General features: G+C 36.7%; 3 protein-coding genes across 3 annotated transcripts; all 3 read right to left on the reverse strand.

Moving 5' to 3' along the window:
* Positions 1–1,152: 1,152 nt before the first annotated feature.
* Positions 1,153–11,104, reverse strand: dedd (death effector domain containing). The gene is made up of 5 exons (XM_065248419.1): positions 10,910–11,104; positions 7,727–8,397; positions 7,473–7,577; positions 3,982–4,119; positions 1,153–3,827 (listed from the first exon to the last, which is right to left on the reverse strand). Exons 2-5 carry the CDS (start codon positions 8,286–8,288, stop codon positions 3,418–3,420), a joined length of 1,215 nt encoding a protein of 404 aa, XP_065104491.1. The 5' UTR covers positions 8,289–8,397; positions 10,910–11,104; the 3' UTR covers positions 1,153–3,417.
* A 129-nt stretch (positions 11,105–11,233) lies between these two features.
* On the reverse strand, positions 11,234–14,298 carry LOC135730467 (phospholipase A and acyltransferase 2-like). The gene is made up of 4 exons (XM_065248420.1): positions 14,162–14,298; positions 13,538–13,658; positions 12,148–12,446; positions 11,234–12,025 (listed from the first exon to the last, which is right to left on the reverse strand). The coding sequence occupies exons 1-4, from the start codon at positions 14,177–14,179 to the stop codon at positions 11,951–11,953; spliced, it is 513 nt and encodes a 170-aa protein (XP_065104492.1). The 5' UTR covers positions 14,180–14,298; the 3' UTR covers positions 11,234–11,950.
* A 547-nt stretch (positions 14,299–14,845) lies between these two features.
* On the reverse strand, positions 14,846–22,579 carry bgna (biglycan a). Its single transcript, XM_065247891.1, has 8 exons — positions 22,423–22,579; positions 19,847–20,113; positions 18,516–18,628; positions 17,663–17,876; positions 16,696–16,806; positions 16,430–16,523; positions 16,064–16,202; positions 14,846–15,564 (listed from the first exon to the last, which is right to left on the reverse strand). Exons 2-8 carry the CDS (start codon positions 20,088–20,090, stop codon positions 15,367–15,369), a joined length of 1,113 nt encoding a protein of 370 aa, XP_065103963.1. The 5' UTR covers positions 20,091–20,113; positions 22,423–22,579; the 3' UTR covers positions 14,846–15,366.
* Between the last annotated feature and the right edge of the window lie 1,058 nt (positions 22,580–23,637).

Below are 23,637 nucleotides of genomic sequence, written 5' to 3' on the forward strand. Positions count from 1 at the left end.
CCAAAAAGTTCTATTTTGGTCTCATCTAACCACATGACTTTCTCCCATGACTCCTCTGGATCATCCAAATGGTCATTGGCAAACTTAAGACGGGCCTGGACATGTGCTGGTTTAAGCAGGGGAACCTTCCGTGCCATTCATGATTTCAAACCATGACGTCTTAGTGTACCACCAACAGTAACCTTGGAAACGGTGGTCCCAGCTCTTTTCAGGTCATTGACCAGCTCCTCCCGTGTAGTTCTGGGCTGATTTCTCACCTTTCTTAGGATCATTGAGACCCCACGAGGTGAGATCTTGCATGGAGCCCCAGTCTGAGAGAGATTGACAGTCATGTTTAGCTTCTTCCATTTTCTAATAATTGATCCAACAGTGGACCTTTTTTCACCAAGCTGCTTGCCAATTTTTCCAAAGCCCTTTCCAGTCTTGTGGAGGTGTACAATTTTGTCTCTAGTGTCTTGGGACTTTCTCTTGGCCATGTTAGTAGTTGGATTCTTACTGATTGTATGGGGTGGACAGGTGTCTTTATGCAGCTAACGACCTCAGAGAGGTGCATCTAATTTAGGACAATAAATGGAGTGGAGGTGGAAATTTTAGAGGCAGACTAACAGGTCTTTGAGGGTCAGAATTCTAGCTGATAAACAGGTGTTCAAATACTTATTTGCAGTATGTATCAAATCGTGATTGCTGGATTTTTTTTAGATTATGTCTCTCACAGTGAACATGCACCTACGATGACAATTTCAGACCCCTCCATGATTTCGAAGTAGGAGAACTTGCAAAATAGCAGGGTGTTCAAATACTTATTTTCCTCACAGTATGTTAAGATGCCAGTGTTTTTAAATGAAGCAGCTCAAACATGCATTTGAGTCATTCTTGATTTTTTTTGATAATCGTAAGAATTTTTATAAAATCGGCACTATGTAAAACCATGAGACCAGGTTTAAAAACAGATAGTCTTGCCATAAACCTTTGGTTGAATCAATGCTGCTTACATGCATCAGGCTTATATGTGCACAATAAACTGAAACAGTAAATATTTTTTACAAATAAAATTACACATTGCTTTAAACATTGCTTTGTAGTATTGACAAACTAGTTACAATTTAGCTAACAGTAAATTAAATATTTTTTTAAAAGAACTGCATCACATGGTATTTTTTATCATTTGCTTTATTGATTTGTACAGACATTGAATGAACCAGCTGTCTATTTCGCACGCAAGTTTCACTTAACACAACCACCGGCATGGTCAACAAAAATAAAATGATACGGAAATCAGTCAAAATGCGACAGATGGCCGACGATGCTGAACATCTCCTACATTTTGGAATGGTGTATTACTATATATGGTTACAATAGGTGAAATACTTGAGAGAGTAAAAAATAAAGTGCTCCGTCTTCATCTGTTCTACTGTGTCACTTTGAGAATACTCATCTCACCTCTCCGAAAGGTAGCAATCCCATTTCCTTCTCTATGCAAAACAAAGTATAAAAAAAGGTTAGAAATGTCTAGATATTTCAAATCTACAGACCACAGCTGAATTTTCACTGTGTGATATTTAAGGGGGTCAATGTCATATACATGCAAGATATAAAGACAAACACTTGAACACAATCAATAGAACATGTAACCTATATAATAGATACCAGTCTGTAACTTTGTTTAGTTCCAATAGGAAAACATTACAAAATGCTTTTTCCTTCTGTAATTATTATAGCAGTATCATTTATTTATCCACAGCGAACATCTCTAAATGCCTGTTTCACCACTTTCGTTTCAATATCTCATAACATGAAGTAGGACAGAATGAATGAGAATAAGAAAAGAAATGCTTTGGTATCTTAAAAGTGTAGCAACAGATCTCAAGTCAAAATTACTTTTGTTTTTACGATTGTTTGTTGCCCAGACATGGTCTCTCTTCAGTCATTTGAAAACACAGGTTCTGTTTCACATTGGCACATTTTGCATTACGTATTATTCAAACTGCATGAAGGTTTGTTGGACAGATTATATCAGCAAAGAAACCCAGGCAGGTCTTTCCTCATAACACCAATCATCATATATATATATAGTTTAAATTATATTAAATATAGCACATCTAAAACTGCAAACAGAAAGCACCACAAAATAACAAGAAAACAGAAAGGTTGAGCATCTGTCAGGTGTGCCAACTGCCGAGACACTTTTCTTACCAGCAATAAGATCCCAAATCCTGTTTTTACACACAAAACTCTACCAAATAAACTCATGACCAAACACATTAGTCCATTCATAATATTTCTACAAAGCCTTAAATGCTGTGGTCATACATAAAACTGCATCCTTCACAATAAACCATAACTGATGCAAAAAACTCTTGGCCCATAGATTTCTGCAATATCTGTTAACCAATAATAATGAAGGTAAATTTGTTAAGTTTGGTCCCAAAATGGTTATAAGTAAGCCAATTAAATGTTTTAATCATTGTGGGTAAACCTTAAAGGACAATTATTAAGCCGCAAATTCAAGTGACATTTACCAACATAATAGAGTTTCCGAAACCAGATCTCAAGGACATGCAAGATCAAAACACAACCTGCAATCAAACATTTCATAAACCATACAAAAAAAATCCAACACTTCATGCTTCAAGATCTTCAGATATTGGCCTACACCCCAACCCGTACCACTACATAACACAAACCCAAAAGGACCTCAACGCTGATACAGGAACGGAAAACTTGCTGTGTTTCAAGTAGTCCCAAATCCACTGTGAAGCCAAAACGTTGCAGTGCATTATGAAACTTTTTTTACTTTGTGGAAGGTTAATCTTGAGATTCTGTTTTTTGTGATGTCATGTGACATGACAAAAAAGTTTAAATATTTCAATTTGACAAAAAATGCACATGAAGATTAACTGGACAGCATGAAAAAGGGAAACATTGCATGAAGAGCTGGCATTTTAAAGGCAAATAAGTTTAACATTTTGTAACCTTGTAAATCTTAATGAGGTAAACATTTAGGCAGGAGAATTTCACTAAAAGCAAATGATTGTGCAACAAGACTCGATAGAGATGGAAAAGAAAAAAAAAACATCTCACACAAGATTAAAACATTAATGAATCATTAGTGTTATTTATGCAGGAAAAAGACCAAAGAAACAAAATGCTTTCTTTCTCTGCTTATTCCCCCTTCATGTTTTATTTCCACAACTTGAGATACTCAAAATAAAATAGAAATAACACAACTTTTCCAAACGCTCTTTGACCCCTCCGTCCATGGCCTCTTATAGAGCACCTTTCTTTAAAGAGTCATTGCCTTTCTTTTACATTCCTCACTTCCTGTTTCCCAAACCTCCATTAATTCCTTCCCAATAGTGTCTCCTCTCTCAGGGTCTTTATGAATTTCCTCCACTTGCCGGCTGATCAATCCCTGCACTAGGACAAGGGACCTTCCCTGCTCGCCGTGCTCGCACTGGCACCTCCTGCGATTAGGTTCCTCAGCAACTTCCTCCTGCCGGCCTGATAGTCTTCCTCATCCACGTTTACTAGTAGCTTAATGGCTTCATGGCCAACAGCTTGCTTCAGAGAGTCTGTGATGAAAACGCCCTTCAGGGCTTCCAACAGCGAGCCGTTGATGTAGTCCCGCCAGAAGGCGTCCAGGTAGGTCAGCTCTGAGAACTTGATGTCACAAATGATGGAACCCAGATCCCGGGATTTAAGGATGGTGTTGGCCTGGTTGAAACGCTCAAACTGCCTCTCTAGAGCCTCCTGCTTGTTGGAGAAGACGTTGCCTTGTAGAGCAGACTCGTGCTGGCAGTACTCGGCACGTACTCGCAATCGTATGTCTGCGAGATAAGAAAGATTTTAAGACACTGTCTTACTAACATATTGCATTTAACTGAACCAGGGTGATTCGTTTACAGAAGCTATTAGATATCACTATATGTATATTTATCAAAAGACCAGTATTAAATAAGTTAACCAAGTTTGTTTTCTTACCACAGGTCTGTTTTTCTCTGCAGTCTGCCGTTGTGTGAGATCTCTTCCTTTTCCTATTTGGAGCAGGTGGGGTTGGTTTAGCACGTGGTGGGCATACCTGGGGTCCTGATGGAGGACAGCAGATCAATGGCTGCGGTCCTGAGACCCAAACATGACAAAAGTCAAAGATAAAGTTTAGGAGATAGAAATTGGGTGATGCTTGAAATATTATTAAGTTTAAAACAAGAAATGGGACATGATATAATACTATTCGTAGTAACTATACTTCGTAATAGTAATTCGTGCATCGGGTATTGAAATTGCGTTTCATCGCTTTTTATTTTTACTTTCTATTTTTGCGACCGCTCAAACTGTACAGGGAGCGTGCAGCTCTGATTTATCATTGATCTGCTTCTGTTGCCCACAAACTCCTCCAACGTCGTCTTGTTAGTCATTACTATCCTCACATAGGAAGTAACATCTCCTGTAGCAACTTAAATGGCATTATTTTCGAATAATTCATCAACCTGTTGTCAATTATTCCTTAAATGTTTGTGTTTTGATTAGGGCTGCAACGATTCATCCACGTTGTCGACAAAAATTGATAATAGAAATAGTCGACAATGAATATCATTGTCGAAGTTGTCGCCAGACATGTTTTTTTCCGGCCAAGTGAGGCATCTCTCTTCACAATCTCTGTCGAGAGTCACACATGCGCATTAGCTCCTTTACTGAGCAATAACATACAGAAATGGCGGCGTCCAACGCAGCAGCTGCGCATACCAAAAGATCCGAAGTTTGGAAAAAATTTTGCCTGAATAAAAAGATTACCTGCATGGTTTGCAAAGCAGTCTTTGCGTATCACGGCAGCAACTCAGTGATGCACGAACATTTAAAGAGAAAGCAGGTCAGACAGTGGAATGAAACAGAGTTTGACTCGCCTCGGTAAGATTTAAAGAACATGGAAGCCAATATGTTTTGTTTTGGATGTACATTGTACATTTTATAAGTGTATTTTTGCTTTAAAATAAATAAATAAATGATTTAACGTTATGCCCGACTGTGCCTGACAAAAGTATTTTAAATTAAATGCATGCAGTCTGAAGAAGAGAGCCACCATGGACCCCTTTCTTGTGTTAACTATCATTTTCCACAGAATTAAAGCAATCTCATGCTAAATTAAAAAAAAAATTATTAATTATTCGATTAGTCGACTAATCGGTTCAATAGTTGGTGACTAGTCGACTATTAAAATAGTCGTTAGTTGCAGCTAGGGGTGTGCAAAAAATCGATTCACATTTGAATCGCGATTCAAGCTTTGCCGATTCAGAATCGATTCATAGCATTACAAAAATCGATTCATACTTTTTTTTGTAATGCCGTGTTACTATTGTCCTGAAATGAGTTTATCTCAGTATTCCCATAGATGGCGTTGCTGCGTCGTATTCAATCTGACGCCTGCACACTCTTGTCACAGTGTTTCCCACACATTGACTTTACTTGGGCGATGCCTAGGTACATAAACAAGTGCCCAAGTATATCTGGCATCAAATTTGATCTTTTTTGTTTTTCTGTGATGATGACACTCTTTAATAATGACATTTTGTGTGCGACATGATGAGTTTGGTGTATAAGTTCACGTGCTCTCTGTTTCTCAATGAATTGGGATGCAACGCGAACAAGCTCGTGTCACATTGTATCCTTCATGTTTCTGAACTTGAGAAAAGTTTTAACATTAGAGGACTTCACGGAGCACCCGGGGACCGTATGGTTCCGGGTTTGTATTTGAAATGGTCAGTCGGGTCCGGGTCAGTCATAGTTCAATTACTTCGGGTTCCCGTCTTGTGTGTAAAACCCGAGTCGAACGGAGAATGGCCCTGAGCGCTACCACGCTAAAGCTCGCATGCAGTTTCAGCGTGCCTGCGGTTTCTATGGCGATAACAACTGGCTCTTTTGTATTATTATTAATAAACCATATCTTTTCTAAAATCTATTGCACTGAACGAGCAAAGCTCAAGCTGACTCAAGATTTACAAAACGCAAAGCTGTAATGTAAAGTCCCCTGTCACTGGGACAGCAAGCAGACTTTTGAATCTGAAATAATGAGTGGATTTAGCTTTTTTTTTAATCGGCAAGAGAGAAATAGAAAGAGAGGCACTTTTCCTGCTTCTGCTCTATCTAATAGAAATAATAACCATTATAACACCATGTCACATTTATAATCTATAGACCTGCACTGTCTATCATTTATATACTATATTATAGTTTGATAAAAGGGGTCATCTAATTGCTTCATAACAGTTTTTATTGTTGCATAAAGACAAAGTAATATCAAACTACATTTAATTTGTTGCGTTTCTTTTCTTTAAAATTGCATATCTACTACAATCAGTCACATAGGAAACAGTAAACTACATTTACATACTGTGAATCATTTTTTTTAAATCGAGAATCGTTTTTGAATCGAAAATCGATTTTGAATCGAATCTTGAGGCTAAAAATCGGAATCGAATCGTGAAATTTTCTGAATCGTGCACCCCTAGTTGCAGCCCTAGTTTTGATAGATGTTTTGTCTCAATATTCAAACATTTCACATTAAAAATAATGTAAATTTTTATTTCAGCTACTTGCATTCATTTTGGGCTACCAAAAACCAAAGAGTGTCTAAAAGGGATTTCATAATTTTGTGAGCCCTGTACTACTAAAACCTATTGATAGAAACCCTTTAAATATTTACATTACTTAATGTAATGTTATGGTTCTCGCAAAATATTACTACAGTTTACGATAGTAAATACTATGGTATCTGCTATAGTTTTTCATGTAAGAATGTTTTACTCCCAACTTCAGATCGTCTTTACTTTGATCCTCTTTCATTTGTATGTTGTTTGTATTTTTCATCATTTATGTCACTCTCCGGTTCATATTGAAAGGGCTGAACAGAAGACATTGATGTTCTTGTATTTTTTATAACATGCAGATGTCAAACCAAATACTGCCACCTACTGTGTGCATTTATACCCCTCATCATCTCATTAAAGATATTTTCAAAGTTGATCAATTCTTTTAACATTTGTACTGTTTTTAAATTGTTTAGCCAATCCCAGTGTCAATCTATTACGCCATTCATGTGTTTAGAGTCAGGGTACCCTTAAAAATATGTAGAAGCAGGACTTAAATTAGCATGCAATGTTTTCAATGTTTAGACAGGTTTGGCCTTTAAGTAATCCCCAAATCAATCGAGTTTAAAAAAAGCTCCACTTTAAAGAGATCGGCCTCAAAATCTGCTTTGCAGGAACATGTCAGGAACAGCTTTGAGTGTCACTAAACACTCTCCAAGAAATTCACCCAATCGTGGTTACATGAACCCGAAACCAGCCTAATTGTACAGGGTCTCCTTTAGACCAATTAGTCATACTAGTCATTACAGGCAAAGCACCAGCTGGTCAACTTTGATCCCAATTCAGAACTAAAAAAATGTATTTAACTGAAAAACATCAAGTTTAATGCACCTGTTCTTCTGTGAGGAGTGCCCTGTTGGGCCTCTCCTGCTCCTCGAGGAGAAACATATCGCACGGATGTCTCCTCCAAATATTTATCCACTGGATCTGGGCACACTGGAAAAAACAGGACAACATTACATATTGCAAACACAGCATCAAACAAGCTCACATCACAACCGACAATTGAAATAAAATAAACTGGAATTAGTGGCACACCTATAAAAAAAAAAACAAGTGTCAGTGTTGCTAATAAGATCTACAACCTGTCTGTCTCTTGCGCAGTGTTACATAGGGCAGCAGGTCGTGGCGAGTGATGATGCGAAGCAGCTGAAGAACGTGCCGGAAGTTTGTCTCGTCACACCGTCCCTGCCGCTCCAGAGCGAGCAGAAAATCCCGGCCACTCCGTATTCCTCCCCTCTCGTACTCATCAATAACGTCCACAAAAAGGAAAGATAGCACACGCACGTCACGATGCGTCAGCTGCGCTCCCACGATATCAAACATACGGTGAAGAGAGTAAAGCCCATAGGCATTGTCCACTGCCTCCTCCGGCCACGGCTCGGACCGGCCGGATGCAGATCTCCTAGACGAGTGAGAATTCCCGCAGGATGCCGGAGCCAGGCGGCTTAGAGAGAGCGAAAGGGTGTTACCGTGAGCTGCGGAGGACGAGGATGCCGCAACCCACCCTCTCCGAGGAGAGGAGTGTCCGGATCGGGAATACGAGTCTATAGGGGAACGCGGAATGTGTTGCCTGCCCTGACTGGAAGAAGAGTTCTGTGGAGAGATGAGGGCAGGGTTGGCATTCCCATGCTGCTGTGAGGTCATCACTCTTTGCTAAACGGCTAACAGGTGGGGGGATGGCAGAAGGCCCTGACAGGAGTGTGAAACTCAAATCCGTGTCAATACACTTGGTCCACAACTCTCACCTCCAACTCTAGAAAAACAGAGAATTGATAAATCTTCAAGAACATACTTCAACTTCAAATGTATGTTTAGACATGGGTTTTAAAAGTCTAAAGCAATCTGTTTTTTTAAAGTATGGTTAGTTTGACTCCTATGTGTACACAGACATTCAACACACGGGCATTCTGACAAAATGTAATGCATCTCCTGAGCTACATACTACATTCTCCTGTATGCGTGACCATTGCGTACTATTGTGGGGTGAAAAGACCCATTGTGAGATTGTCCTATCGTCAGCCTGTGAGATCGCAGACAAACAATAGTATCGGGGGGTGGGGTCAAAAGTTTACTCATTTATTTATGACAAGACACTTGATTGGTGATTTACTCCAAGGGCAACAGTGTCATGACTGCAACCTTCTAAAACTGATGCCATTAATCCAAGCGCATCATTAAACCCCAGACGCTTTGAAATTTCCTGCGTGCCAGGGAGCAGGAACAACACACTTGCTGGTTTTAAACTCCTGCATGCCTAACAACCTTTCTTGTGCAAGAAAATGGCAGAGCCGTGCGTATTACAAGCTCAGGTGTGAGGAAGAGTCAGAGTAATGTGCATTACAAGTTCAGGTAGTCATGTTAATGTGAAACTATGATTATAATATCTATCGCCAACTATCATCATGAAATCTATCAGACATATGTCTGACTATCGTCGATACATGATATTAACGTTTATCGGCACAACCCTAGCACGTACAGTACGCGCGCACTCTTCTGATGACGAATATTGCATCACTTGCACTGTACATGGACCTCGCGTACAGGTAAAAGGTGGACCATACTTCAGACTTGAAGGTCACAATTCTGCACATGTGTGTACGCGTACGAGTCAAATAAACTATACTTTGCAAGGCTGTGCATTTATCCGAGCACGTACTTAGCATACACGTAAAAAACAGACTATACTTTCGACTTAAGACAGCAGGCCTTTCCACACTATGACACCTCCCCTCAAAATGAAAATGAAGTGCACAAGTCAAGGCATTTAATATGCAAATGATTGAGAGTATTAAAGGGGACATGTAATGAAAATTTGACTTGATTTTCATGTGTAAGTGCTATAATTGGGTCCCCAGTGCTTCTATCAACCTAGAAAACGTGAAAAAGATCAACCCAGTAACTTAGTTTTGGTAATCCATTCTCTGCAAGCATGTGAAAAAATAGGTAATTGAAATTTCTCTCCCCTTGTGATGTCAGTAGGGGATTATAAAACTGCCCCTTAATCTGCACTTTCCAACAACGGCACTGCCATTTAGTGCAGAGATCAGCTCATTTGCATTTTAAAGGACACACCCAAAACTGCACATTTTTGCTCATACCTACAAAGTGGCAATTTTAACATGTTAATAAATTATCTATATGGTATTTTGAGCTTAAACTTCACCTATGTACTCTGGGGACACCAAAGTTTTATTTGACATTTAAAAAAAAGTATTGTGTAATGTCCCCTTAATGTTGTTGAGTCTAACCTGGGATTTGATCTAAACATTCCTCTTTTTAAAAGCACATAGACGGTATTAACATGAATCAAGTTGTATTGCAAATTTGTTTATCATAATAAAACTGGTATGAAGTACAAGGTTGAAACAATATCTAAGAGTATACAATGTGGTGAGCATATGCTCAAAAATGATATAATTATAAATGTTTTCCTCTGTCCCAAGCTTTAAAATAATTGGAGAACCACTGGTATATGTGACCAATAATACTTGAAACACATGACACCTATCAGATTTATACAGAAATATATATTGCCCAACTCTTTTCAAGATTATGACACACAAGCCATTGCTCAATCATCCACCAGTTAATACAAATCATAAAAGCTTGTTTTTAATAGCAAATCTACACTTACAAATTCGTTTTAATACTCAATTTGAGCGTAACAAAGTTACACATTTTAAAATTGACAAGCCTACATAAATAAATGTTCTTGTTAGATCTTATTAAAAGCAACAGCAAATAAAATACGTATAAGTGAATAATTGGTTCCTTGGTCTGTGTGTGTACATTGCAATATATTTATATAACATTTGTTCTAGTTAGGTAACCAATAAACATCGAACCGGTTTAAGAGGGTGTTAGCAAGTTAGCAAGACACAACAAACACATGATTTACATATCATTGCTTTTCAAACCCTAAAATAGGAATTTTACTGTCAAAAGCCTTCAAACCACTTTAAAGACAGCAAAATGTAGTAACATATCACTTAAATTAGCAATCAGGTGTCAACAATCCTATAAAATCTATCTGGACAGCTGTGCTAGCATGCTGTGTAGCATAACCTAGGAGGGGCTGAATAACACCGTGTTATTTTAAGAGTTCATTTATTTTACAGGCTACTTCTTAATAGCAATAATCTCTACTGTCTATTTATTACCAAATATATTGAACGGTTATTTAATAATGTTTTAAACTTAGCTTAGCAACAGACTGCTGGATTGCTAACGTCAACAGCGTGTAGCAACACTGACTGTCTTACCTCTTTGATATCATGAATCGCTTTATAAACACGGCGACAGTAGACTTTCAAACATGCGGACTGCTCCTCATACATCTGCAAAGATCGTTTCTGGGGATAATTTAAACGGTTTGGTGAAGCTTGGTAACGAGCCCATTTTTTGTTCCTCTACTAAAATGTAGGTACATCCGGGACACGAGCAAGCGTGGGGCAACATCCGGGGAATATAGGAAACGCTTCATCTTTATTCAAAAGACAATACACGCACGGCGTGCCTGAGTGATGTGTTTATGATTTTATAAAAATATATTATAAGCGTTAAATTACAGAAAATGACACAGAAGATATGTTTGTAAAGGACAGAAATGTTTATTTCGAAAAATGATTGATAACAAAACACTGGATTGTCCTTATCCCTTATGTATGTTACCATGGTAACCACAGCATCTTCAAAAACAAATACTATTTTTTAACCAAAATTAACCACTGTTTAACAATAGTAACCATGGTATTGATTGATTTGTAGAAAAAGCATTAAAATCACAAATTTACCACATTGCAAATTGTATAATTACTGTAAAAAGTATATTCAAATTTCCAGTACAAGTTAATTTAACTCAATATTTAAAATCTTTATTGGCTGACTAGAGATGCTGAATTAAAAAATTTGTTTAAAATGTTTAACTTTTTCTGATGAGTTAGTTATGTTGTAATTCACATTTTTCACTTTGCATGGTCTCATTACATTTGTTAAAAGTTGTTAAATTGTGGTAATTCAATTGATCACATGCAAACTATAATAATATCTTTTTTATGTTTACAGTAAATTATTGTAAAATTATGTTCATATTAAAACATCAAAGACATATTTAACCCCTTTACAGCAATATTATATGTACATTTTGCAGATATGCCAAAGAAAGTGAAGAACTGACATCAAAAAATCTTGCATAAAAAACCTGCCCATATATTTTAATTACAATCACTCTCAAATGTCACCCATTCTTAGTAAAATAATACAATATTCTTGATATATATGTAGATCGTATAGCATGCTGTAGGTTAAAATGATGGCACGAGGCTGTCAAAATGTTCTGTAGCCTCCACACATTCCTTGTTTTTGACCTTCCCTGGAAGCTGTTGAAAGAAAGGATTGGAATCAAGTCAATGAAATAATGAATTATGTATATGAACAGAAAATGTAAAAATCTGATAAAATGTCAAATTGCAACTTGACCTTGAATAATGCATGAACTCACCTGATTGCACACAGCTTTTCCAAACCGGATGAATGTGGCAAAGTGCTCACAGTTTAGTGTGAGAAGCTTGTAGGTAAATTCCTTGTCCAGTAAAGCATCTCGTCGCCGTTTAATGTCTGCCTCGGGTGAGGGCTCGAAAGCGTGACGGTTGTTGCAGACTGACACTTTAGCTCCTTTAGGTGTATTAACTTCAGCCAGGGCCTGACGACGTATTTTAGTTTCTCCGAGCAAAAGATCACCACAAACAGGAAAAATAGCCTGAAGGTAGCCCCGAAATGTACTTTGCAGCTTCGTTTCATCTGGTATGGGAATAGCAAAGTTTAAGTGCAATCAGTGGTATAAAAAATCAACAGGCAAGCTATGGACACTTAAAGTGGCTTTAGTACCCCTGACTGTCATTTATTTATTCTGATGAATTGATTTTAATAATTTTGTTCTCATTGTCATGGAGATGTTACAGGCCATAACAATATTGCCAGCAGCCATATCACCCCGTAGCCCAAGACTGGTTGCCTACTAAAGCTAGTAGGGTTGAGCCTGGTTAGTAGTTGGATGGGAGACCTCCTTGCTCCTGGTAGAGGTTTTGGTGAGAGTGATATTGTTATGGCCTGAAACATCTTGTAAACCATGACAATGTCAATGAGTACCAACTTATTATAATGATAAAAAATATAACTATTTTAAAAATGTAGAAACCATAAATGACTACACTCTAAAAAATACACAATAATGGACAATGTATACATCATATATACAGATTAAATATGATATAGTTTAAAATATCATGCAATACTTGCTTTCCTATATAGTATAGTATAGTATATGATATTATATTATGTACATGTAAAGTGCCTTTAGTATCCCTGTACCTAGTATCATGTACTTAATCTTGAACATACAGTTTACAACAATAACAGTCCAATATATTTATAATATATTCTATATACTACTTACACAATGGGGTGGTTTCCCGGACAAGGTTTAATTTAAATTAATGACTATGTCTTATTAGTTATATTAGGATAAGTGGTTCATATAAACATTCCTTGCAAAAAACAATACTGATGTGCATCCTGAGACAAAACATTGGTACTGATAAATGTTAAGATATGTCAGTGCAAGATGTTTTTTTTTAAATTAGACAGCTCAAACATGCATTTTAGTCTGGGACTAAGATAAAGCCTGTCCAGAAACCCCCCCTATGTATACAGTATATAGGGTGAATGCAGGTAGATTAATAGGACACGTTTTGCATATCAAAAACTACCTGAATCATTTTGAATGTCTTAATTTACCAAAATTCACCCTATATAGGTCACAAAATGATAGAATATCACTGCTGTAGTATCTAATAGTGTAGTAAAAAAAAAAAAAAAACATTTATATTTACCCGCAACTGCGAAGTGAACAATATATCCATCACCGTCGTACACGCCCCAGTGTGCGTAGCCAATGGGATAAGCAAACTCAATCAAATCTCCGAATTGCGCTGTGGATACAATGTGCTCAACCTGTGCACGACAGTTCAATTTTTTGTTACTCCACCTGTTACTGTTACAGGTTTCAGAACAAGTTTGACAACGTTTAATAGCCTACCTAAAGACATCTTTTTAAAATGTTGTTATATTGTCAAACGACGGACATATTTAATAAAATAATCCCCAACAATTCTTAAAAGTGTTTTCTATAAAATTAATATAATATAACATAAGATTAAAATATAATAAAGACAATATTTTATTTAACTTGGTGAATGTTTTTATTTACAATGCACCTGAAGCACCAGTCGTAATTTTAGAAAATCCATAGGTTATAACCTTAATAGCCTAAGCTTTTTAGTAAATCAGTGGGATTATTTTGAATAACGTCTGAGACCTCAAGAGGTTGAACAGGTTATGACATCCAATCAGAAGCATCGCGATAATAAGAAACATACAGATTTTACAAATTTATGAACTTTTGTAAACTTTTTATCGACTATGCAGCGTGTTAATAATATCAATATGTAGCTTACCTGTTCCTGGTACTCCATGTTTGTTGTGGTTAGTGAAAACTATGCATAAGATTTTTGGCCAAGCCTGCTAGGCGTGTCACATACTGTATAAGAATAGGCTGGCCAACCGGCAGTCTGACTAGTTTGTAAAGATGTTAAACGTGTTTGACTTCATGCGCCGACGCGCAGACCGATCGGTGCATGACACCAAAGTACCGCGAGAGTGATTCCAAAGCACAGGTTTCGAATCGATCTCGCGGTGCTTTGATATCATACGTCATCGGTCGAACGCGCCTCTCTCAATAGGCTACTGTACACTATTATGATGATAAACAGAAAGCATTTCGATACTTGCTTTAGTGACAACACTTTCACCGCTGGTCTAGGATCAGTTTCATCCTAAATTCAAACTTGAACTACTTGTGAGTGGCTGGTTATGCGGATCAAAATATAGCGTATGAAATAAATAAAATAACAAATTAGTCTTTTTGTGACGCACAATATTAAAATCCTTTCTTGACAAATACATCTATAAGGTGTTACTTAATCTTGAATGTACTTTAATACCTTATGTACTTAAAAAAATATTTAAGGCATTAATTGACACACCTCAAAAGCTTTGATCCACCCTTCACCTATTTTATGTACGGCTGCTTCACTTTTAAATCTTATACATTTCTACAGTTTTATTGACTTAAATCATGCATTTCGACTTATACATTAAAATAATTAAGAAAGAAATCAAAATGTGTGTGTCATGTCATGATGGCATGATAAACAACCACAACCCAATCCTTTATTACAGTATTACTGTTATGAAAAAGTGACAAGCAGCCATCCAGAATGACAAACTGTTAATTTATCTATTATTAAAAGATGAAAAGTAAAACAAATAAAGCTGTTTATGATTATTAATGATTAGTCAACTAAATTAGAATACATATTCATTAATGCCAATTCATTATTCAGCAGGGAATTATGCACATGAATAGTTTCAAACTTTGTTTACCAGTGGCTCTGTTACTACTTTTGGTTGAAAGAATTTCTTTAAATAGAGTTTACACTTCTTTCAAATGTCCACGTTTCTTCCAAATCCATGGAATTTTGATCATTTCTTTTCCATGAAGCCATCTTGGCTTAAATGTTTAACAAAATTGCAGGCCCTTTTTTGTCTCCTTAATCAATCTTCCCTTGGTTGAACTGTATGATCTTCCAAGAGTGTATTTTTATTTCTTGTGGTTGCCGAACTGTACGGCCATTTGGTCACTGACACAGCGGAAAGCAGCAGGCTGCACCTCCCAGTATCTGATCGGGTTGTCAAAGAGACTGATGCCATTGTAGAATACCCTCTTTACTCCAAAACCTGTAGGGCAGAAGTCATTCACCCCGACCTCAGTGATGTTGTTTGAATGGAGGTAGACAACCTGCAAAGAAATCATGGTTAAACTAGAAATGAACTAGAATTAGTGATGGTACAGGAAAAACAAAGAGCAGGATACATACAGACATCAGTGTTGCGGGTAATGCGCATTACGTAATAATATTACTTTTCTGAAGTAACGAGTAAAGTAACGCATTACTTTATAAATGTACACATTCATATTTGAGTTACTTTTTAAAAAATCTTGACATTTTTGCGATCATTAAAACACCTGCAAGGCCTAAAAGAGATCAAGCCTCAGCCAAGTAAGAAAAAGTAACTTAAAAGTAACATAAGTAACATAAGTAACTAAGTAACGCAATTAGTTACTTTTTTTGAGAAGTAACTTAATATTGTAATGCATTACTTTTAAAAGTAACTTTCCCCAACACTGACAGACACACATATCCATGTATAAAGCACGCACACACACATCAAACTCTACCTTCTAACTTCTGAGCATTTACATTTAAATATCTTACATGAAAATCTCACACACATACCTGTAGATACTTCATATGAGGCAGTCCGCTGGGCACTCCAGGCAGACGGTTGTTGTCAAGATGCAATTCTCTCAGGCCGTTTAAATAGGACAAAGCACCAGGCTCGATGTGGCGGATCTCGTTATTGCCAAGGCCCAACCTAAACGTGTGCAGTGTGACCAGAGAACAGTTTTCAAGGCAAAAATAGGATTGTAAGTGATGAGTGGATTTTAGCCACTAGAGGACACCAAAAGAAAACTTTATGCCATATAATGCTATTTTCCGAGATTTAAATTATGGTAACATTTTAATTTTATGTAGACACAATTTACTATGCTGCTCGCATACATGATATTACACCAAGTAATAACAATGGTAAGGGTTTACCTCTGCAGTTGAGTGTACTGGCTGAGATCAACCAGCTCAATGGCCTGAATCTGATTATTGTCCAAATGAAGCTCATGAAGACTGCTGGGAAGGTCTAATGAGTGAAACACATTCAATAAAGAACAAAATGAAATCCATTGTGTTTGGGAAAGAATGGGATGCATTCCTGTAGTACAAAAACTGATGTAAGGTAGCCACAACATCAACAAAAATCAAATACATTCTTAAAAACAAATATTTATTTACTTGTTTATCACTCTCATTACCTTTGGGAACACCAGTAAGTTTGGCTTCGGAAATGCGCAGGTAGTTCAGTTTCACTCCCATAAATGCTTTAGGTTCGAAACCATTGTTTCGGAGAGGATTGCGACCCATTTCTGCAATATCAACCATATTTGTCAATGATTGTGTCCGAAATAGCCCCCACAGTATGTACTTTTTACTAGCTTTCTATAGTACACTTGAATAAGGGAAATAAAACGAGTGGATGGCTAAAAAAGTGCATACTGTCTTGAGTAGGTATTTGAATCAGTAAATACTAAACAAGCTCCTACATATGTTTTATATAGTATGAATGTGGGTAGTATATGAAATCCAAACATTGTCATTGTCATGTGGCCTACCAACGCATCACTTGCATAGCCTCATCTCTGTTCACAAATCCCCTCCCATGGCCTCATGGGATAGAAAAGTTTCCATTAAATGCACACTCCAGAATCTAGCAGAAGGTAGTAGGTCATCCAGGTACTTTTTGCCGACTCTTTTGCGAGTACTGTGGATTTAGACATTCTTTTTCATCACATACTGTTTCTCGCCTACTATATAGTCGGAAAGTATGCGGTTTCGGATGCAGCCTGTAAATTCAGACACTAAGCGTGGCTATTTTGGACACAACGTCTTTTATCAAAGTAGTCAAAAATCAGTTATACACGATTATAACCACTTGGGGGCCACAATACACCGTCAAAAAATTGTCAATAAAATGGTTCATAGCTGTCACAGGGCAGTACCCTTAAAAAAACCCTAATATGTATAATTTAGGTACAGATATACTGTATACATTTGCTACCAATATGTGTCTCGGGGTACTTCTATGAACTCTTTACAATGGACAGCTAGAGATAATTTCTTTCACTATTTTTCCTGACTATATAATGTTTTCATTAAAGATCATGAATCAGACATCATTAGCACAGCTCAGTCATACATGCAAACACGCACACACTAGATTACCAATGACATGCATGTTGTGGAGGCCCGAGAAGCTCAATGCCGGCACCCTGTTGATGCGGTTGTCATGGATACGCAGCTCAACCAGAGATGAAGGCAGGTTTTTGGGAATGGAGGTTAGAAGGTTGTGCGAGATGTATAATTTCTGCAAATGCTTCAAATGAAGGAATGCCCTCGAGTCAATTTTGGAGATCTGGTTATTTCTTAATACCAGGGCCTGTGGGGACAGAAACATTAGTATTTATGACAATTAATATGTTTTACAGTCATAATTCAAATTAAACAACTACGATAAGACACTAGTTATATGTTACTAGATCCAGATTGTTTGGTTAATAGAAAAGTTATTTCAATGTGTTGATCCTTGAACAGGATCACATACACAAATGTATTTATTAAAGGGATAGTTCCCCCCAAAAATGTAAGTTTACTGACTTTCAAACCGATCATTGACCTCCACACTGTAAAACCTAAAAGTTACCTCAACTCAAACCATTTAAGGAAACCGGTTGCATTAAACCATTTAAGTTTTAAAACACATACATTTGAGTACTGTGAACTTAAACAAATTGAGTCATATGCAGTTATGCACTTATATTTAAGTTCACAATACTTAAATGTATGTGTTTTAAAACTTAAATGGTTTAAGGCAACTGGTTTCCTTAAATGGTTTGAGTTAAGTTGACTGTTAGGTTTTTATTTTTTCCTACTACAGGGCCTCCGATCAGTTTGGTTGCAAAATATTTTTGGGTGCACTATCCCTTTAAATGGCAAAATATGTCACAATACAAGCTTTCCAGATCGTGGAAATGTATTTATGATGTAAATGATATAATAAAGGTAATGTATGCCTCACATAGAGGTTGGTCAAGCCCTTAAAGTCTCCCTCTCTAATCTCTACGATCTTGTTGCTCTGCAGGTCCAGCAACAGCGTGTCCGAAGGAATACCACGAGGAACGTAATGTAAACCTGTAGAGCGACAATGCACAAACAAACAAAAGTAAAAAAAATTGCTGGAAATGAGGTCTTGTGGAAAATCAAGATTTTGGATCAAAGTCTGTTTAGGGTTGAACACTGTGGTTATTTACTTCATGAGGGTGGGTGACACTAATTTAAGGGTGTGCACGATTTCCAAGGTTGCAGAACAGACGTAAACAGACAGTCAACATACATTCAAACTTGACAATTTACTTTCTTCATCCATATTCCTGATGTTATTTTATTTTTAAGAAAAATTTTCTCTTTGTAATTATTAACCAAAATGTTAAATATCGGATGGCCTATAATAGGTATTGGCATTTTTCCAATAATAAGTCAGACCAATAATAATCATCACACTTTAGTTGAAATAGTTGTTTGCCATCCAATGCCATCAGAAAATAAGATCACTGTCTATTTAAGAAGCACTTTTTGATTCACTCAAGCTCACTTGTAAAGTTTTTCAGCGGGCTATAATTTCGGAAATGTCTGGTAATTCTCTAGCCGCTGGGGCTCCATGTGTTTGGTGCGCTCTGTTGTTGTGTGCTAGCATTCCCACTCCGAGCTATATAATTAAGATGGAGCCTGATGACCAGGGCTCCACGTAGCACATTACAACGTGGAGAGCGAGAAATGAGAGCGAATAGCTGTATTTTATGATACAACGAATCATGAAACAGTGATAGAAGAGAGACAGCTGTGCTTGGGTGGTACCTGGCATCAAAAGAAGTCATCCAGTTGGATTTAAAATCATCATTCCTGGTGAAACCGACATCATAGTTTATGGCACGTTTGCTGTACCGAGTCAAATAACCAAAATGTCTGTCTTCTCAGGTGACTGACCACACACACACCACATGTCCTGTCTGATGTGGATGGGTGGCTGGTATCCTTCTCAAGCTAAATTTGACCCTGATCTCATTCTTGCCTTTGAAGTTAAAACCTAGCAATTCTTTTAAGTTGCATGCTGCTATACAGCTTGAACTTGAATCAGATTTATTTATATTGCACTCATATTGAACTCACATTTGTTGAATTGTGAATAAAAGTTTTTGCTGTAAATGATGATAGGCAGATCTTTGATATATGTGTGGTGTCACATGTTTGTAATTACAGGATATGACAGAGAACGTAAGTAGGACAAACTATAACTCATCTTCCTTCGTAGACTATACATTTATAGCTACACACACATCATCTGAAGCCCACCTAAATCTGAACACTGGACCACTCTGAGGTTGCACCGACATCCGAACGGACAGGTATCTTGATCGGGTGCATACGGATCACCAGCTGATCCTTCTTCCTGGTCTTTCATCATCATCATCAACTCTTCTACATCAATGTCCTTGCCAAAGTCCCAGAAACCTTTTTGCTCGAATGGCAGGGCGGAGGAGCTCGATGGCAGGTGGCCAGTGCAGAGAAACAGGAAAGCCACACAAAATGACAACATGGCTGCTAATACCAGTTTTTAATCTGTGGAACAGACAGAAAGACATTTAGTGTGAATATAAGCAGAAAAGAAAATACGGCAGTACAAGCATAATTGCTCGCCGTGCTTTTTTGTAAAACCATAAATGCTACTTTGCATCCAGGAGCTGATTCTGGTATGATCCATCATACCGTGGTCTCATTAAGCTGTGAATATACGGCCGCCTCACTGACAGTGGCAATAAACAAATCTGCTCCGCACATCTACAATGGGGAAAATATCTAATTGTAACTGAAACTAAATCTCAAGAGAATGTGAAGATAGTTTGGGTCAGATTCACCAATGTGTGCAAGTGTGTATTTTCATAACCTGTCTTCAAGGTATATTTATAGCTACAGCGTGTTTTTCTTCTCCGAACTGGTGGAGTGTATTTTGTCCAGGTGAATTACAGCTGAAAACACCATGATGAGATATCAACATGACAAATAAATCTGTTCATTATGCATTTAAATGATTTATATATAACACAATGTACACTGAAAAATATTATACACTGGATTTGGTAAAAAAATTATTTATAGTGCATAATTTTTGCACCCACTCTTTAAAAGTAAGTTTTACATGGAATTTTAAGCAGTTTAAGCAATTGCAATTTTTAAAGTAAGTTTTACAAGGAATTTTAAGCAGTTTAAGCAATTGCAATTTTTAAAGTAAGTTTTACATAAAATTTTAAGCAGTTTAAGCAATTGCAATTTTTAAAGTAAGTTTTACAAGGAATTTTAAGCAGTTTAAGCAATTGCAATTTTCAAAGTAAGTTTTACCTGGAATTTTAAGCAACAATTGCAATTTTTAAAGTAAGTTTAACATGGAATTTTAGGCCTTTTAAGCTTAAAAAATGTAAGCAATTGCTTTAAATTCCATGTGAAACTTGCTTAAAAACAAGGATGGAAAATGATGCATTTTATTTTTTTGTAAATCGAGCTAATTATTTTTAATTTACAATACTTATCTATAATAATTTATTTATAATAATTATCTAGATTCGGAGCATCAAAGTTTAATTTCCATTGATTCTGATTTTTTTACATGACCTTATTCAGTCAATATTAAAGATATTTAGTTTACATTTTATACTGAATGTTCTTTTTTTTTTTTTTTTTAAAACATTTAACTTATAACCATCTATAAATCTTTATAAATATCAATGTGGAATTTGATGACAATTTTTTTAAGCTTTATGCACATGTTTGCTAAAGAGATCACTGAAACTTTTGGAGCCGGAAAAATTATAAAAAAGAATCTTTTACACATTTACGAAGTAAGTCCATAAATTACAATTTGTTGTCAATTTTATCTTCCATCTGTCTCAGAGAAGCAATTATAAATTGAGTTCATAAAAGAGATTTTTTATATTATAATAAATTTATATATTATATTCTCTGATCATCCATGATTTGCTTCAGCTTCTTTTTGGTGCCACGTGTTGTCCGTGTGGTTTTAAACTGCATCCAAGTCTTCTCTCTCGCTTTAAATTTACTCCCACACCCTTCGCCACAATGGCAGAGGAACCACATTGCTGGCAAGTTTAATAGACTGTTTTTAGAGAGCCACACTGATGCATGCCCTGAAATAAGGGCACCGAACGTACCAAATTCATATCCAATCTAAAAAAATTGCAATAATATTATGTAATAAATTGTCAGGCCGAGTCTAAAATACACAAAAATTATAATAGTGCACATCTTGATTTTAAACACACACACAAATTTTTTTTATAAATAAATGTTCATCATTTAAAACCCTTTCCTAATCTATAAGGTCTAAAACTTACTAAAGTTAGTCTATGAGGTTGCTATACATGAGCCATATGCTCTCTTAAAAATAGAAATATAAACAGATGTTTAATGTTTTAATGAATAGTTAGTGTTAGTATGTCTCAGCTGCCTTCTGCAAAGATGCCCATTATTTAATGACGTCAAACAATTATACAGAGTAAATTACATTTCATAATAGAGAGATGGGGTTAGTTTCTTCTCTCCTCTCTATTAAAGACTAAATTACTGGATGCTGTCAAGATTACAGGCTTGATGTGGATGCATAAGTGACGCACATGAACATTTCTCAAATATAGCAGCCATTTGGGGCAATTTTTTTTCCAAATGAGCCATGCACTTTTCAAAGAATTAATTTAATCATGACAAAAACAGGTGCAAAATGTTTTGTGTCCAACAGATGAATTTCCATAATAGCAGATGTTAAGTTACCATGGAAATTAAGTTACCATGGAAATGCATCAGGTGCAAAACTGAACAGAAAGTCTGTGAATGCAGATAATGGCATTAAATTATCTTACCTGTGAGATGTGTTTTCAGATGTGACTTTGATTTTGTTTTCAAAATGTCTGATGGCAAACAGGTTCTATGGTCTGATCATTGTTTTGGATAATTGTCTTTCAGTTCCTCGGTTTCACAGCACTGAACAGCACCTGCAACTCAAAATAAGACAGCTTGCAAAAAGAGGACAAAAATGTGGATTTGGGACATTCCCACTCAAGCTGTCTTTCCCTCCCACCGTTTTTTTTTTTTGGTGAAGAGAGACAGAGAGAAGAAAGAAGAGAGAGAGAGACCAAGTATTAAACGTGTGGAAGCCAATGTTTCCACCAAAAACCATAGTAACTACAAAGTATATATTACTAAACCTTAATCCGACATCTGTTATACGTGATACATTTAAAGAAAATAAAGTTTTAATCTATCTTCAATGACATAGTACTGTTACTGTTCAATAATAGTTGTTTTTGACAATTATATGTCAGGATATGATGGAAGTCCTCCCAATAAACAATTTTAATCCAAGAATAGCGTTTTACATTTTTGCATTTGGCAGACGTTTTTTTATCCAAAGTGACTTGTAGTGCATTTATATTACCATAGTATCAAGTCAAAATAACACCAAATAGAAGAGTTCATCAAGTCTTGTTTGAAAGTAAGCTGGACAGTCAGCCAGACAGACAGGCTAAAAAAAACTTGACAAGTGCCATTATGCCATGGGAGAATAGCTTGACATACATGCTATGTTTACTTAGATGTGGCTTTACTGTATGACACGTTAAAAGCCAAAGTGAATACATCTTCCGCCACAGACGTCCAGGTTGTCCATGACACGCTCTTTTAATACAAGGAAGTTTTTCTTCATGGTTTAGACACGGTCCACGCCCTGGAAAGAAGAACGGTTACAGAAATATATACATCAACAGAGAATCAATCCAGAAGCAGCCCAAAGAAAATAATCTGGTTCACTGGCCTGCTATGGAGTAGAAAAAGAGGCACTTGTGGCAGTAAGTTACCACTTTAAGCGAAGAGTTCCTCTGGACAGAAATAGAGCGACCAGAAAATGGTACTGCCCTGTTATAATATAACATCATGCAACACAGCACTGGGTAGCTGCTCTGTGCAATCTGCGTCTGATTCATTTTCATTTCCAAAAGACACCCATCAGATCGTGGGTTGCAGATCTAGTCTTAAATTTAGTAAGTGTGTAATTTCACCAATGATGATGTAGTGCTGTC

Source organism: Paramisgurnus dabryanus, chromosome 11, assembly GCF_030506205.2.
Source record: "Paramisgurnus dabryanus chromosome 11, PD_genome_1.1, whole genome shotgun sequence".
Classification (NCBI taxonomy): domain Eukaryota; kingdom Metazoa; phylum Chordata; class Actinopteri; order Cypriniformes; family Cobitidae; genus Paramisgurnus; species Paramisgurnus dabryanus.

What these genes read in the sequence shown, in the direction of transcription:
- dedd (XM_065248419.1), bottom strand. Translation starts at nt 8,288, where the DNA reads ATGACCTCACAGCAGCATGGGAATGCCAACCCTGCCCTCATCTCTCCA. An exon ending in ACTGCGCAAGAGACAGACAG is followed by an intron (nt 7,578 to 7,726) that starts GTTGTAGATCTT and finishes TGTTTTTTCCAG; the next exon opens with TGTGCCCAGATCCAGTGGAT. An exon ending in CACTCCTCACAGAAGAACAG is followed by an intron (nt 4,120 to 7,472) that starts GTGCATTAAACT and finishes TTTGGGTCTCAG; the next exon opens with GACCGCAGCCATTGATCTGC.
- LOC135730467 (XM_065248420.1), bottom strand. An exon ending in TGTTCACTTCGCAGTTGCGG is followed by an intron (nt 12,447 to 13,537) that starts GTAAATATAAAT and finishes TTCCCATACCAG; the next exon opens with ATGAAACGAAGCTGCAAAGT. An exon ending in GAAAAGCTGTGTGCAATCAG is followed by an intron (nt 12,026 to 12,147) that starts GTGAGTTCATGC and finishes TTCTTTCAACAG; the next exon opens with CTTCCAGGGAAGGTCAAAAA.
- bgna (XM_065247891.1), bottom strand. Translation starts at nt 20,090, where the DNA reads ATGTTGTCATTTTGTGTGGCTTTCCTGTTTCTCTGCACTGGCCACCTG. An exon ending in CCACAACATGCATGTCATTG is followed by an intron (nt 16,807 to 17,662) that starts GTAATCTAGTGT and finishes TTGATATTGCAG; the next exon opens with AAATGGGTCGCAATCCTCTC. An exon ending in CAGTACACTCAACTGCAGAG is followed by an intron (nt 16,203 to 16,429) that starts GTAAACCCTTAC and finishes GCACACGTTTAG; the next exon opens with GTTGGGCCTTGGCAATAACG.